The sequence below is a fragment of the Boleophthalmus pectinirostris genome, unplaced genomic scaffold (genome assembly GCF_026225935.1).
Source record: "Boleophthalmus pectinirostris isolate CB_2022bp ecotype Guang Dong unplaced genomic scaffold, ASM2622593v1 HiC_scaffold_22, whole genome shotgun sequence".
In the NCBI taxonomy this organism is placed as follows: domain Eukaryota; kingdom Metazoa; phylum Chordata; class Actinopteri; order Gobiiformes; family Gobiidae; genus Boleophthalmus; species Boleophthalmus pectinirostris.
In genome coordinates this window covers 19,690,592-19,706,638 of record NW_026571190.1, presented here as the reverse complement: position 1 = coordinate 19,706,638, position 16,047 = coordinate 19,690,592, and the positions used below count along the sequence as shown (strand labels likewise).

The 16,047-nt window shown below is 35.6% G+C and overlaps 1 protein-coding gene across 2 annotated transcripts in view; it reads left to right on the top strand.

The window, feature by feature from the left end:
* Positions 1-14,771, top strand: part of grk4 (G protein-coupled receptor kinase 4) — a 45,241-nt gene extending 30,470 nt beyond the window's left edge. For both annotated transcript variants that reach the window (XM_020941867.2, XM_055157983.1), the window contains 11 exons: positions 1,499-1,591; positions 2,502-2,565; positions 2,859-2,999; positions 6,970-7,160; positions 9,143-9,180; positions 9,892-9,981; positions 10,163-10,371; positions 11,991-12,128; positions 12,677-12,814; positions 12,908-13,039; positions 13,443-14,771. In XM_020941867.2, the coding sequence (XP_020797526.1) occupies positions 1,499-1,591; positions 2,502-2,565; positions 2,859-2,999; positions 6,970-7,160; positions 9,143-9,180; positions 9,892-9,981; positions 10,163-10,371; positions 11,991-12,128; positions 12,677-12,814; positions 12,908-13,039; positions 13,443-13,499 (1,291 nt within the window). In that variant the 3' untranslated portion in view covers positions 13,500-14,771. The remainder of the gene's footprint in view (positions 1-1,498; positions 1,592-2,501; positions 2,566-2,858; positions 3,000-6,969; positions 7,161-9,142; positions 9,181-9,891; positions 9,982-10,162; positions 10,372-11,990; positions 12,129-12,676; positions 12,815-12,907; positions 13,040-13,442) is intronic.
* The last annotated feature ends 1,276 nt before the right edge of the window (positions 14,772-16,047 follow it).

The window sequence follows — 16,047 nt, the reverse complement described above, 5'->3', positions numbered from 1 at the left end:
GACAGTGTACTTGATGAAAATTAATTAAATATAAAGGATGTTGTGATTAAGCAATGGACTATGAAAACTTGCATGCTAGTATTTGTGAGAGTATTGGTCGGCAATATGAATATTAAACATGTCATGTCATATGGTCCACCCATACGTGAAAATTTGCATTTAAATTTCCTTTTTATTGAATTAATATAACTGAGGATGCACCGATCCAGTTTTTTTTTCTTTATTGATGCTTAGGCTTTTGGTATGTGTAGCTACCCGATATCAATTGATACTAGCATAAGGACTGAAAAAGGCATTTTATTTCCATTAAGACACAGTTAACTTACTACAAAATTGATCCAATTGCTTTTTATCCTACAAGCAAGTATAGAACCAGTGTGTATGAATTAAAGTTCAAACATTATGAGACATTCTGTGCCAATATTTGCAGGTCAATTTGCTGGTTATTACATCCAATTAAAGGCCTGACCAGGATATCGGCTGAACCGTTATCATGGAACCGATACCCATTCCAGCATCTGCACTAATTTTCAATACTAGTATCAGTGCTGGTGCATCCCTAAATATAACCATGAATTTTCTCCGTCAGGGCACATAACCTGGTCTTAAAGCCCAAATATGCTGGCATAAGTTCTCTCAACCCTCAAAAGTCTTGTATCACACAAAACTGACTCTTTAAGCTTTAAGCCATACTGTTATTCCTCAAAAACATAGCTGGAGTTGTTTTGTTGTGTTTTCATTGTTAGTCTGTTTACATCTTCAACGCTCACAATGCTCTGTTCCACCTTGTGATGTCATGTAGTAGTACTTTTCAAGTTAACAGCTAACTTTTACCTTTAGTTCAGTGAAGACTGGCAATTCCAGGGCTGAAATTATCCAAATGATTCTAGTGAAGGTATATGGAATTTAAAAACACAGTGGCACCCTTCCTGTATTACCACATAACAGCAGTGTTTTCTCTTTGAGAGAAGAGCTGATCCTAAATATGCAGGGTTTGTATGTTAAACATGTGGAAATGAACATATAACATAGATTTTTTTTTTTTTAACGGGCATAATACGGGCTCTTTAAAGATAGGACTGGCCAACATAACAATCTGTTTAGATTCTTAATTTCATTTTGTTCTGTTAATTTAAATTTAAATTTTGCTGAACATAAACAATATGCAGACTTTAGTCATCACCTTTAACACAAAAATAGTCAAAATTCTTCCAAAGTCTGAACTCTGCTTCAAACCACAAGCTTTTACTGGTGGAGGGTTGGCTTTAGGTCTCTCTATTAAAACAAAAAACAAAAAAACAAACAAACTCTCGATTAAAAAAAAAAAAACAAGCATGTCATTGAGAAACAGAAATGTCAAAATCTCTGTCTCCATTAAAATATTATTAATTGCATAGCCCTTTCTAAACTGAATAAGATTACAATGATTATAAGATTGGTCTTCGCTTTGCACTGTTTCAATTTAGACTCTAACCATTGCGCTTTTTGCTCCTTTCAGAATAGTTCGTGATTATTTGAGTGGAGCTCCATTTTCCTCTTACCAGGAGTCCATGTACTTCTCTCGCTTCCTGCAGTGGAAATGGTTGGAAAGGTGAGCATACATTATACACTTGATACAGTAACCACCCGTTTTGGTTGTGGATTCAATTATTATTATTATTATTATTTTTATTTTATTTTATTTTTTTTGTCTGTCTTTACTATCATTATCAATTTTATGGTGACTTGTTTACTGATTTTAGATTACAATTGCAGGCTTACTCTGACCAAAAACACATTATGTATGTTCTATTTCTGTTTATTATTTTCAAATTTAGCCGCTAGCAGGTCATATAAATAATATATACTAACGTTATTGTTTATTTCTTCTTGTTACACTTTGGTATATAAATTAGACTGCACAAAAATGCTGTCCTCAGTGTTGTGGGTCAGGCTCATATAAACAAGGAATTTCTTACAAGTTATTCATTAAAGGTGGCTGATGCTGACAAATTTGCATTATCCTAAAGACAATAATCCGACTATATTTTTCACAAGCCATCAAAAATTTTGAAACCTGCCTGTAAATGTCATGGTTCTGGTATAACAAAAATAATTAATTGACCATAAAAGGACACAAATAAATAGAAATATTTCTGTATGCCCTTTTTTTTTTTTTCATCAGATTTGTAAGTTCATTATTGTATTGTTTATTTCTGTACTATCCAATTCTTGTTTAAGTTTTCGCCTCTACTTTGTATACATTTAGTCACTTTTTAATTTTGACCTAAAAATCAACAGTAGTTCTTCCATTCAGTGATTCTATTATTGTTTAATAATAGATGGGTCTTTGCCTAATGGGCTGCTGGTGACTGTAGCAGGCTGAAAATGATCGTCATCAGTGTGGATTAATAATGTATAAGGGCATTAGTCTGTCTGCAGCGTCACACTCAGAGCATGACATAATCTAATCACTTATTTCTTTTTTTTTCTCTTTCTGTTCCTCTACTTTTCTCCCACAGGCAACCAGTAACCAAAAATACCTTCAGACATTATAGAGTACTAGGAAAAGGTGGCTTTGGTGAGGTGAGTGATGTTTCAATCCACACATGAAATTGAAATAACCGCGATGATTAACCGTAGCTTTTAATGTTTTATGGGCAGCACTGAGCTAACGTTATGCTTGGACTGTTGATGTTTGTGCGGACGATTGAAGTTGGTACAAGTGACGTTTAACAGTTAGTTAACAGCCAGTTAGTGACAGTTGAAGAGGTTTGCGGTTGCCATGGTCCTTTGCATTAGTTTGACTCTGGGTTTTATGGTGTTTTTCATTTTGGATGTGTGTGTTTGATCGTGTTTCCTTGCTGCCTGTTTTCCAGGTTTGTGCCTGCCAAGTGCGTGCCACTGGTAAGATGTATGCTTGCAAAAAGCTGGAGAAGAAACGAGTGAAGAAAAGAAAAGGGGAAGCAATGGCATTAAATGAAAAACGCATTTTAGAAAAAGTCAACAGTAGTTTTGTAGTAAGTACTAATATTTTCTATTTTGTAATTATCAATACTGTTTACAGTTTCATTGTCTCTACACCTCACACAGATCAGATCTTCATTGAAATCAGAAAACAAGGACTCTTAACAAAAACAAATAAAAAAGGCTTTCAATGTTACTTTTCTGAACAAGCAAACTTAATAATTGCCATTTTAGACAAACACTAGTCAGAGTATGAACTCTGCTCCAAACCACAGCTTTTACTTTTTGCTGACAGAGGTTTGGTTGTGGACTGGGGCTGCACGATATGAGAATAAAGTTATAATATTCGATAAAGCCTACTTTTTAGCACAATGAGATCAGTTAAAGTAAAACAAAACATGTGCATGCCCTCATTTACAAGTAAAAATGTGACAAAATAAAAACTAAGTCAAGTAAGGAAAATCATGAATAAATTATTTTTTATTTACTTGGGATATTGATTAATTTGCCAACTAATGCTATTTTACACTCTATTGTGCAGCCAGGTTCTAGGCCTCTCTTTAAAAAGACCCAAGTTGATCATAGACGATTCTAAATGACTGGATCTCGATTAAAATAAAAAATAAATTGCATGCCCATATTTTATTTAGTTTCTTTTATTCTGGGACCAAAGAACCTCTATATTGTCTCATCTACTTTGAGCTCCTGTCTGCATCTTAGTGCCTTATCCTCAGTGCTACCATCTTCATACTGTACCACATACACACGTCTAATGATGTGTAGAAAGCTGCAGAACAGTTCTATGCCATGGCAAACACTGTGAAGTCCTCATTGCGTCTGTCTCAGGTGCAGGAAAAGAAAACTTAGTTTTGGCCGACTGTTGTTTTTCTTTAGAGAAATGTTGATCTAGGGATAACTGCTAATTGAGTGATGTTGGAGGCAAAAGCTGTTTAATTTCTCCTATATTTGCTGTGTGTATGTTATGTGAAGTAGATTTGTGGGCATTTGTATATTTAGCAGCTAATTTAACTGCAGCTCTGGCATATTCACTGAAGCGCACACATTAACAAATTACAGTATTATTGAACATTATATTCTCATATAAAATTCAGTATGGGTTATATGGCAGAGCTTTCATTTTACAATTTGTCTGCAACTAAAGATTATTTTAGTAGTCGACTTTCAATTAGTTTTTTCTATCATATTTAGAATATTTTATACATTTTAGTTAGTTTAAGCTTAAAATAATGCTATATGCTAAACAGAGGCTTCCTGATGTAGAATATACATGGTTAAGGTACAGTTTATGTATATGTGTATGTTATCTATGCAATATGATTCTGGTTTTATGCCAGATCCTTTGCACTTGTGTTTGTTTAATGTAAAATATTTATAATATTTATTCTTATGTATGTCCTTTGGATTAGTCCTTGTTTAAATGCTTGAGTCCAAGTTTAGACCTCTCCTGCTACAGATCTGATGGTAGTCAGAGAGCAGAATATGGGATCTTTGTGTGAAAAGTTTAGAACCACTGTATGTAGCTGATCGCAAAGAAAAGTAATATGAACAACTGCAAATGCCAAAAATACCTTCCTCCAAAGTTAATTCAACATAAAAAATGCATGAACAATACAGACAAATCATTGCCGTTCAATACAAAAAAAGTCGAATAGTTCATTAAAATAAAAAAGAAATAGTGTTTATCATTGACAACTAAACATGACTGAATCTTGATCTCAATTAAAATGTGACAGTTTTGCCTAGCCTACTTTCACATCTTGTTTTATTGTGATACTGTGTGCCGTTTTGTCCTTGTTTTGCATGTATTGTTAGGTAAATATATAGAGGCATTTGACACACTGTGATACAGCAAGTTTTCCCCCCTCCTCTCTCTTGTCACCTGGGACTGGCACATTCTTTTGTGTTGTCCGTGTGTGTGTATTATTGTGTATTTGTCTGTGTGTGTGTGTGTTTGCGAGAGAGAGCTGGAGGCAGAATGGATGACTCTTCAGCCTCCTCTCTACTTCCGTCTCCGTGGTAACGCTGACCAAACAGCAGCAGCAGGAGAAGAGTCAAGAGCTCTCTCAAACCCTCATCTCTCTATGTTCATACATAGGCTACTGTTAGTCAGGTTAGTTAATGTTGTTTCAGTAATACAAGGCTGAACAGGGCCTGTAGAACACAGCATATTTTAGGCAGGGCTGTGCAATTAATCTCATTTTAATTGAGACAGAGATTCAGGCATTTCAGTGATCACTTTGGGTCTTTTTAATAGAGAGATCTACAGCCAATCCTTTGAGAGTAAAGTTCAATCTTTAAGAAGAAGAAATTTGAGGAGAAAAAACATTACTAAAAGCATGTCCTGTTTATTTTCAGGATATTAATATTGAAAGGATTTTTTAAAAATAACAAAATAATATAACAAAAAAATGTGTAGCATTGTGTAATTGTGTATTTAAAAAAAAGTATAAAATGTTATTTATTATTTTGTCATATCACCCAGACCTAGTTTGGATAAGCATTTGTATAAAAAAAAAACCAAAAAACAACTATATTAAATATTGATACTGAACAAATTGCATAATAACCTTTCCTGAATACACATTGGAATACACATTCTGATTCTCCCTGTAAACCCTGAATCAATTTACCAATACAGGTTTATACTGTATTCCTTACCTGTCCACACAGTGTCAATGTCTTCCCTTTGTCCTAACAGTTGCACAATTCAACAAACATAACTTAGTACTCAATAATCATAATTATCATCATTAATACAATCATTATGTATGTTACTGCAGCATATTTTATAGGTATTCTTATTGTTGTAATGGCGTGCATACATGACCTTTCAGATATATGGCTTGTGTGTGTGTGTTTGTGTGTACATTCGAATGTTTACATACACACAGAACTGGGTCTGCTGTTCTCTGGGGCCCGAGTATTTTCCCATCTCTCCTCTAGTGGTGGGTCGTGACTTGACAGTTGTGAGCAGATGGGACAGATTCTAATGTCAGCCACATCCTGCTTATCCTCAACCACAGTGCACCCGTCAAGTCACTGACCCCTAAGGAGCCCGATAGCGGCCAGTACGAATGGAGAAATATGCAGGGTTACACACTACTTTGGTACCACTTTAGTTGACTACTGCCCAGTAGTTATTATAAAGAATTTCTTGGTTGACAAAAGACAGGACCTGTGCATCGATGAATTGACAAGGGCGTGGTGTTTTTCTTTGGCAGAAGCTCTGAAAATTGTTCGAATCTTGCGCAACAACAACTATACATGCAGAGAAGTACTAGTAAACAGCACCATCATAAGAGGAAAATGCAGATTATACTGTACAGTCACTGATGTCATCAATGTAATGTGAAGTTATTACGCTGATCTATGTTATATTGTTTGTTTCCTTATCAAAAACATAGCTGAAGTTGTGTTTTGTTTCATTCACACGTTTAGCACACAAATTTAGACTGAATTCTTCTCTCAAGCAGAACACTGTTGTGATGTAATGTGCTAATACAGGAAGCGCTCCACTGTGTTATTAAGCTCCATACACTTTCACTAGAATTATTTGGATGATTTGAACCCTAGAATTGCTCATCTCTACTGAACAAAAGGTAAAAGATAGCTCTTAACCTGAAAACTACCATTTCATGATATCATAAGGTGGAAAAGAGCATTTTGAGCTTTGGAGATGTAGACAATGTAGACTAATAATAAAGGGTTACTCAAACATGTGTGAATGAGACAAATCACAATTTTAGGTATGTTTTTGATTAGGTAACAACATTGTATATCATTTAAAGCGCATAAGGGTCCATTGCCTAGTCTTTGTAAAGATGTAAATGTTTTTTTTTTTAGTTTTGATTCCCGTCATCTCACACAAATTAAAACTTTAATTTGTTAAAATGCTACATTACCTGCATTGTACCAGCCTGTGTCTTGGTGGATGTAGCAGTTAATAATTTTCTTGAAATTACTTATTTTCTAAACATTTTTTTTTCTATTTGTCATTTCTAGGTTAGTCTAGCCTATGCCTATGAGACCAAGGATGCGCTGTGCCTGGTGTTAACCATAATGAATGGTGGTGACCTGAAGTTTCACATCTATAACATGGGGAACTCTGGTTTTGATGAGCAGCGGGCCATTTTCTATGCCGCTGAGATCTGCTGTGGCCTCGAGGACCTGCACCGTGAGCGGATAGTTTACAGGTGAGGCCACGAGAGGTCCTGCCAGAAACATGTGTCTGTGATTAAGATGGGTACTGTCGTGAAACAGGTCTTTTTAAATTGAAGTTATGGTTTCACAAAAATGCATTTAGTTATTGTAAATATTAATATTTGGTTACTTGCACATTTTTCTTAATGTTGCGTTATATTTTCTGGTGAGTGATCTGCCCTCTTCTTGTCTCCATGGCGATGCTGTTGCTTTGTTTGACTTGTTCTGCAGTATGGTTTTTAACTCACTTAATTCAATTACACGTGCTTTTATTGCCAAGAATATCATGAAGAACACAGAGGAGAGTTTACCTGCTTCTCTATTGATCTTTGACCTGTAATGTAGTTTATTGACACTTGTTGGTAGATTTTTAAATAAAATAGTGAGTATTTTGATAGATTTAATAGTATAACTCTGCCATGATGTTTAGGTGCATTCTAATTGCCAAACCTGATATACATGAAAATAATTAAACTGAAAATTTTACCTTGTTTTCCTTATATTTTTAGATCTATATTGCACAAATCCTGTTCATATGACTAGAGTGTAGCCTTAAAAGTTGTCCATTGTTCCCGTTCTGCATTTCAGTACAAAACATCCTTCTAAACTTAACCAAACTTGAGTTAAGTAGTTTGTTTGAGAGATAAGTCCAAGTGCTGATGTGTGACTGCATTCATCTCTAAATGCACCTGTCACCATCAGTCAATGCTTTAGGGAATGTCAACATGAAGAAGGATATTCTTACAAGACATATTCAAACATAAGACATACCTCTCAATGACTGCTATTGTTAAGGCCACTGTTGATTCTCATGATTATCTTGACGTGCAGTTGTGTGAGAAGTTTTTTAGGCTAAGAAAAAGGTGTTGCCATGAAAAATACACACTGACACACGCAAATACCAATTTTGAAAAGACCAATATGCATAATTTGCCATTGAGTGCTGTTGGGGAACTGCAAGCAGACAGTTGCAATTGTGATTAGATTTGTGATTTATGTTTAATAATAATAGGATTCTCTTCAAAGTTCAAGTTTTGCGTTAAAGAAAATTGACTAAAAGACAGTTATGAACTGACTAGTGCAAGAATCCCATGTTTGTGCAAATCTAAACTACAGCTACGTTTTTATGTTAAATAAGATAGGATATTGTGTATTCAGTTTGTAAAAGAACTAAAAAAATAATAATAATTAAATTGCGATTAATCTTGCAGCTGTATTGATAATTTAGAGATCTCTTTCAGGGCTGGTTTTAGCCATAGCATCTGGTAATTAAGTTTGTGGTTATTGTCCTTTGACATGAAAACGGCAATTGTAAATGATTAAACATAATATTATTTAAACTGATTCACATCTTTTCTGGGAAGGCAGGCAAATGTTTATGAATTATATAAAAAACACCATCACTTATAAGGTGTCTGATGACCCTGTTTAAGAATCTGATTTTTTAAAAAAAAATTGTTCTTACAAAGTCAGAGTTTGCAATTAGTTAGTGTAGTTGGTCTCAAAATGCCACAGTAGGACTTGAAGAATTACGACTTGTGCCAAAATAAACATTTGTGATGGGCACAGTTCCTATTTTGACAATTTCAGAAATAAATTATTAGACAAACTGAATAAGTTGTTTTACCCCCTTTATTACACTGTACATTGAAAGCATAGTTTGTATCAGATTGAATTCACTTGTCTTTGCCCTTTTAACCTTGCGAAAACCAATAACGTAGCCCAGTTTAGCATTTGATAACAAATTAAGCAAACAAAGATGTGTACAGATAAGCTTACCGCTAAGCCACATTAAAGCCCAACATGGTATGACTCAGGCAGGCAATAAAGGATGACTAGAAAAGTAAATAAAATGACAAGTTAATAAAGAGTCCCAATATTTGTCTGGGATTTTATTATAATGTCCTATCTCTTTTTATGGGCAAAAGATCAGCCAGTCACTAATATGTTTGTGTGTGTTGTTTTTCAATTGTAGGGACTTGAAACCAGAGAACATCCTTCTTGATGATCGTGGTAAGTTAATTTTTATAGTGTATAAATGTATAATAATCTAAAATCTGGAGGCAGGTTAGTGTTTTTACATTTTCAAACATGATATATCTGTTGGCAAATTAATGGCTTTTGCCTCTAGTTGTGAATGAACATGAAAGGTCACTTTCCAGAGTGTGTCCTGACTCATTCTAGGAATGCACTAATGCTGGATTAATTATTGGTACTTGCAGGATGAAAAACAGTTTCATAACTTATTTCGATCAGTTTTGTTACAAGTTCTATTGATGATCTCTGCACTAGTGTTTGTTGATATTGGGTACACTTAGTCAATGTAGCGATATTGGTATCTGGATTGAAACGACTGCATCAGTGTATCTCTTTGATTACAAAATAAGGAGCCATGAGATCTTTTTTTTTTTTTTTTTACATATGAGCAACTATAGAAGAACTAAATTAAACAAAAGGCTCTGTATAACTGAAAGGAACGTGAGTGTTCTGGGTAGACACAATCAAAACAAAACAAAAAAAAATTTCTCAAGTAAGAAGGTTGTGGGTTTAATCCTTGTTTAGTCAAAGTTTAAACAAAACATGAACATGCTTTTTCTGCAAATCCTTAGAGAAACACTGGTTTCATTGTTAAGACAATTCAAAGTAAATACATGGAGAAATACCACAACCATAAAACCAACCTGGAATAGAAATCATGTTCATTTTTGAATCTTTATTTATCAGGTCATATTCGTATCTCTGACTTGGGGCTCGCAGTTCAAATCCCAGAAGGGGAGACGATACGAGGGAGAGTTGGCACTGTTGGATACATGGGTGAGCTTTTGTCTGCACCAGGATATATACAATACAGAAATGCCGAACCTTTTTATTTTTTATTAATTACTTAATTAATTATTTATGCAACCACTTTACAAGATTAGAATATTATAGCATACTTTGTTTTGTGAAATCTAATACTATGGCAGTACATTGAATTTTTTCCTGTGGTCATCAGCTCCAGAGGTGATCCAAAATGAGAGCTACACCTTCAGTCCGGACTGGTGGGGCCTGGGATGTTTGATCTTTGAGATGATCCAGGGCCAGTCGCCATTCCGAAAGCGCAAAGAACGTGTCAAAAGGGAAGAAGTGGATAGACGAGTGCGCGAAGACCAGGAGGAATATTCCGATAAGTTTTCTGAAGATGCAAAGGACATCTGCAGACAGGTAGGAAAGGGGTGGCAATACAATACAACAACTACTATGACATTTACTAACTAATCAAAATGCATTAAATAATAAACAGAGTCATGTGGCAGTGTAAACAAAGCATTTGTTTGCTTTAAGGACATCTGAAATTCATCCAACCAATATAAATTCCAAATGGACATTCAGGGTTCATTGATAAATGATATTTGAGAGAAAAAATAAAAACATAAACAGTTTTAGAAAAGTGTACACATTAGCCATTTCCATTCCCCCAAAAATAAGAAAACCTATTATTTAAAAAAAAAAATGTGTTGAAGGCCATCCATGTGTTTTAGAATATCTGACCTTAAACAGTGCTTTGGGATAAGAGCCAACACATACAGAGCTGCAATCTTAACGGCCAAGATTCTGTTGCAATTTTATTTATATCACCGCATGTACTACTTGATTATTCTTGACAAAGATTTGTCTTGTTAATGACTTCTATAGGCGACAGCAGTACTTTTCTGAACCACAGTAAAAAGTATAAAAATTAAAGAGTAAAATGAGGACTAACCCATGCTGAATCCAGGTCAAGGCAAAAAAAAAAAAAAAAAACTGATGCAGAGAGCTTAGTCCACATTAGCCTTTCTGAGGAGGTTTCCCACTTTTGTGGACATGCTCCACAACTAAAACGGACTTGTAATTGGGGAAATGAAAACTGGTCAAAAGCAAAGCTAAACCAGGAGTACAGTAATGTTATGCCATTCTAAGGTCTATGGTTTCACATTACCACATCAAGCTCTGATTAAACAACATCAGCACATAAATGACTCCTGCTTTTTCCTCCTCAATTCTTTTAGATTTTTCTTCTCCTTATACAACACTTGCCCAATTTACACCTGTGTTCAAAGCACTCTCACACTCTGCTCCTGACAGCTAAGATCACTTGTCTATTTTTGGACATTGGTAATGGCCGGGTCTTTTGTGGCTCATGAACACACCCCAAAATTCTCAGTCTTTTAACATCTCCCCCTCTTGTTTCTTGGTGAAACCTGTCTTCTTCCCAGCCCACTCTTCCTCTCTCCAGGGAGGCTTTGAGTTGGACGAACCCTGGGTCAGAATGTTCCACCGCGTCACACAAATAAATGTCCCCTCCCTTTCTCGGCTTATACACACAGCAGCGTAACTCAAATTAGGGACAGGAATAGTTCAAATTATTTGGTACATAATAAAACTGCCAAAGAGCTGTGTTTCTCAGACTGGTACTGTGGCCTCTTGTGGAAAAAAAAAATCACAAATATTTTCATAGTATTGGACCAAGAAAAAGTGTCAAATTTTAAACAGTGTTGCAAAAATATCCCCCTGGTTTCAGTCTAGAACATGCTATATCTTAAAGTAAGTGATCTTCTTTCTTTTTGTAGTATAAACATTGGTTAGAGAGATGAGTTCTATTACTGCTATATCCCATACTTAGACCTAGTTAAACATCCATCAACATGTAGTCTGTTTTAGGTGAAGAAGTAATGTTATAACATTAAGACAGCAGCTTTTCATAATCACAGTACATCAGATTTGATTGTGAAGTTGATTTCATTATCCAAAATGTTTCCCTCTTCTCCTCCTCCTCCTCCTCTCTCTGCCGCTGTGATCGTCAGCTCTTGGCTAAAGACCCCAAGGAGCGGCTCGGTTGTCAGGGTCAAGGGGCCTCAGAGGTGAAGCAGCACCCCATCTTCAGGAACATCAACTTCAAACGACTGGAGGCCAACATGCTGGACCCTCCCTTCATTCCAGATGTAAGACACACACATAAACACACACCATACACACTGCACATTCGGCTGTAGCATGAAACCAGGGGGAGCGGCAAATTAGTGCACAGGAAATACCATTGTCGGATATAAACAAACTTTTCCAGTATAAATGTGCTATCGTGGCTACAAGAGCATGAGCAGAAATATGTGAGAATGTCTCCTAGAAATTCACTGGAAAAAATGACTTCTATTTATCAGATTGCATGTCAAAAATGCACATGACTAAAAGCATTAATGTGTTTCTACTTTCAACTTCAGCTTGTCTGTCTAATGAAAAAAAAAATCCTAGAAATCTGTACAGTCTAATCATTCTTTGTCCAGGGCACTTTAGGGCATGTCATTGCATTTTCCCTAGTATAAACAGAGAAGGAAAGTGACCCATTAGTGGGGTTAACTTTGTTGTTGAACTTAGATAGTGTTATCTGCCTCTCTATTTTGGCTAAAGCAGGTCAGTGGAGTTTCAAAACAATAACATTAAAACATGTGAATTTCATCTTGTTGAGCTTTTATCTATGATGCTTTTTCCTCAGCCGCGAGCCGTTTATTGTAAAGATGTCCTGGACATTGAACAGTTTTCTACTGTTAAAGGTGTGAACCTTGACCCCACTGACGACGATTTTTATCACAAGTTTGTCACAGGCAGTGTCTCCATCCCCTGGCAAAATGAGGTACTGCACCCTCAAATTACGTCATACATTACTACGCCTTCAAAAGACCACATGTCTAATACACTGTAAAACATTTAACTCCTGTCTGTTTAGATGATAGAGATGGAGTGCTTCAAAGAAATTAATGTTTATGAAACTGATGGGGTGCTGTGCGCGGATTTGGATGTGAACAGACCCAACCCTCCACCAAAGAGAGGCTTCTTCTATCGCCTGTTCAGAAGAGAGGCAAGTGCTAGTGCTCCAGCTACTGTGCGAGGGGGTGGGGGCTAAGGTACCTTTCTCTCTTCTTCTTCACTTTACCACTGTCCAGGCCTAGTTCAAAGGTATGCAGTCAACTACAAAATAGTGTTTGCTTTTTTTGTCTGTTTAACTATAATTTTCAAAAAAAGACCTTGCTGCTTTCGGCATTGGCTCTGTGGGGTATCATGCTGGTTTGTGGTATGCAATAATCCACTTCATCTTTGCTACTAATGCTCAACTAATATCAGAGTTGCTAATCGTCTTTTACTTTGCCTTTGGTACAAATATTCTTTTGGCTCCTTTTTTCCTTTCAAATTCTATGGCTGCCTTAAACAAAGTGATGGTACTAATGGCTTGTTTGAGTGATGTGTGTTGCTGTTGTCCCCAGGTCTGTTTTAAAGGGGGCTATAGTGAAGATGAGACCGAGGAGCCCTCACGACTCTAAACCACTCCTTCCACTTGCCTCATCCCCTTCACGCCGCTGAACATCACATCAAACTCCAACCGAGCGCAGATTTAGGAACTCAGTGAATGTTGACCTGTATTTATGAGCTGTATTAAAAGTGTATTATAATTAAAGAAAAAAGTATGAGTTTAAAGATTTTGTACATTTGTACTTGAATTTATGTCTAGATGTATATTTTCACTAAAGGTTGTATTGTACAAAAAGCCATAAAAGTACCACTTGAATGCATACATTTTATTTTTTCCTTTTTATTTTTATTGGAACGAGTATGGACAATATGTATTGGGATTTTTTAAGCACAGTACTAGTAGTCATTTTATTTTCCCAATGTAGCATACAGCTTTTTTTGTATGCGCTTTTTGTCTCATTAATTTGCATTGGGCTGTGTAATTTGTTTTTGGAAAATTTGATACACAAAGTCCTATTTTTATCCCCTTATAGGCTCAGGTAGTGTTAAATGAAGCTTGTAGACCCAGGTGAAAAGGGATCAAATGTGTAAATTCTTTAAAAACAGAATATATGAATCCAGTGATGGTTTCAATAATGAGGCTTATTGTAAATCTATTTAGATTGTGATGCTCTCCACAAAGGCAGACTGTAGATGTGTGAACACTGATCTCTTGACCTCTAGCTTAGGCAAAACTTTTCCTGTGTCACAATAATGATAATTATTTGGATTTTGGGAACCAATGATTGTTGCATGGTATTTCAGACCTATTGCAAGTAAAGGTGTTTCAATCTGCCCATTTTTTTTTCCAACAAATGAATCTGCTCACAGCCTGATTTAAATGGTTTGATATATATCCCCTTATGCCGCTAGTTGATATTAAGTTTTTACCTGTGGCTTTAACTATGTTTATTTTAAATAGTTATTTTCACGTAATCGCACCATTGATCCTAAACCTTGTTCTCTATAGGACTGACTTGAGGCTTAGGTAAAGTGTAGAATGGGAGTAGATTTAACATCTGTGTACAGGAAAACTCAACCACTTCAAATCCCTATATTTTGTGCACTTTTCTTTTGTTTTGGTTTTTTTAACATGGAAATGGATTTTCATGTATTTTTTATTAGTCAGTTCCCAAATTTCAAGATTTATTTTAATTATTTGACTTTTGACACAGGCATTTATGCTTTAAATCATGCTTAAAGGCAGTCACTGTTTACGCCACACCAATACTGTGAATACCCGATTTGGATACATTTGCTTTGTGTATGTATAGATGAATTGTATAAAATGCAGCTTTTGTTAAGTCCAGTGCATTGAATTATTTTAATGTGCTATCTGAATGAAAATTAACCAGATAGAGTCTTTGATTGTACAGATGCGCATCGTCTGCATTTTGTTGTCAATATGATAAAGGAATTTAACTGAGCAGAAATTTATACAAGCTATTTATAACGATGCATTCATTGAGGTACGGTGTTAGTTGCCCATTGAGTACAGATTTTCGATCTAGATTTTTGTCCCATTTTACACATTCCACTGGCATAACTGGGGCTCTTAACTATCTACATTAAGCAGTCACCATCCTGTCATTAATATGTTTTGGGTGATTGGTTATGTGTTGTCACGCTCAGGCACATTTTACGCTTTTTTCTTGACAATGTAGATTTAGTGCATTAGCTCTTAGCCTCAAAACCTTGTAAATGATGTATTTCTAACACAGCTGTAACACTTACACCTTCAAAGTAAACCGTGTTTTCCACTCATGCCTGTCACTGTTCAGAGAAACAATTCTCAATCCATCAGTAAATATCAGTTTTATTGCACTATGGTGTGTATGGACAATGATAATAGGAAGTGTCTTTAACTTTTTCCAATGATACCAAAAGCAACATTGAGTTAATTAAACTTGTTTTGTCTAAAAGAACGACTGACAGCCTTCATTGTATGTGCCAATTATCATGTTAAGTTTTGATACCGTGAATTTCAGTTCCCCATACTTCCGTCCACTCAGTAAATTTGTTCAAATAAATGATCTTTGAAAAGTTTTGAATGTCGCACTAAGTGCATTGTAATGCCTGTTTTAAATACATACATTTTAGTACTGAAGCATGTATTGGTTTGTAATACTTCAGGTTCCTTGTATATGTTATGATGACCTTCTAGTGCCAACATATCTCACTGGTATCTGAAGACGACTTTATAAATGGCAAGGTGACCAGCTGAGTTGTTTACCCTGTTTGAATATATGTCCACATCCTTCACTGGGGATGTCAAAACGATGTTGTGCAACAGAGATTAACAAGTCTATGGACAGGGGGCATTGCCGTCAGTATTCAAACAGGGTCAGGGATCTCTTGTTTTTCTTTTTTATAAATATATATATCTGTACAGTCATGTCTTTCAACCACTGCAGTCATTGTTAATTCTTGTACATGTTGTATCACTGGTTGTTGTACCATATCAGACATTTGTAATTATGAAATAATACACTGCCATTTGTATAAAATGCTTTTGACTCATTACTTTGTATTATCTAATGCTATATGTGGGAGACGAGACAATATCAAAATATGTTTTCT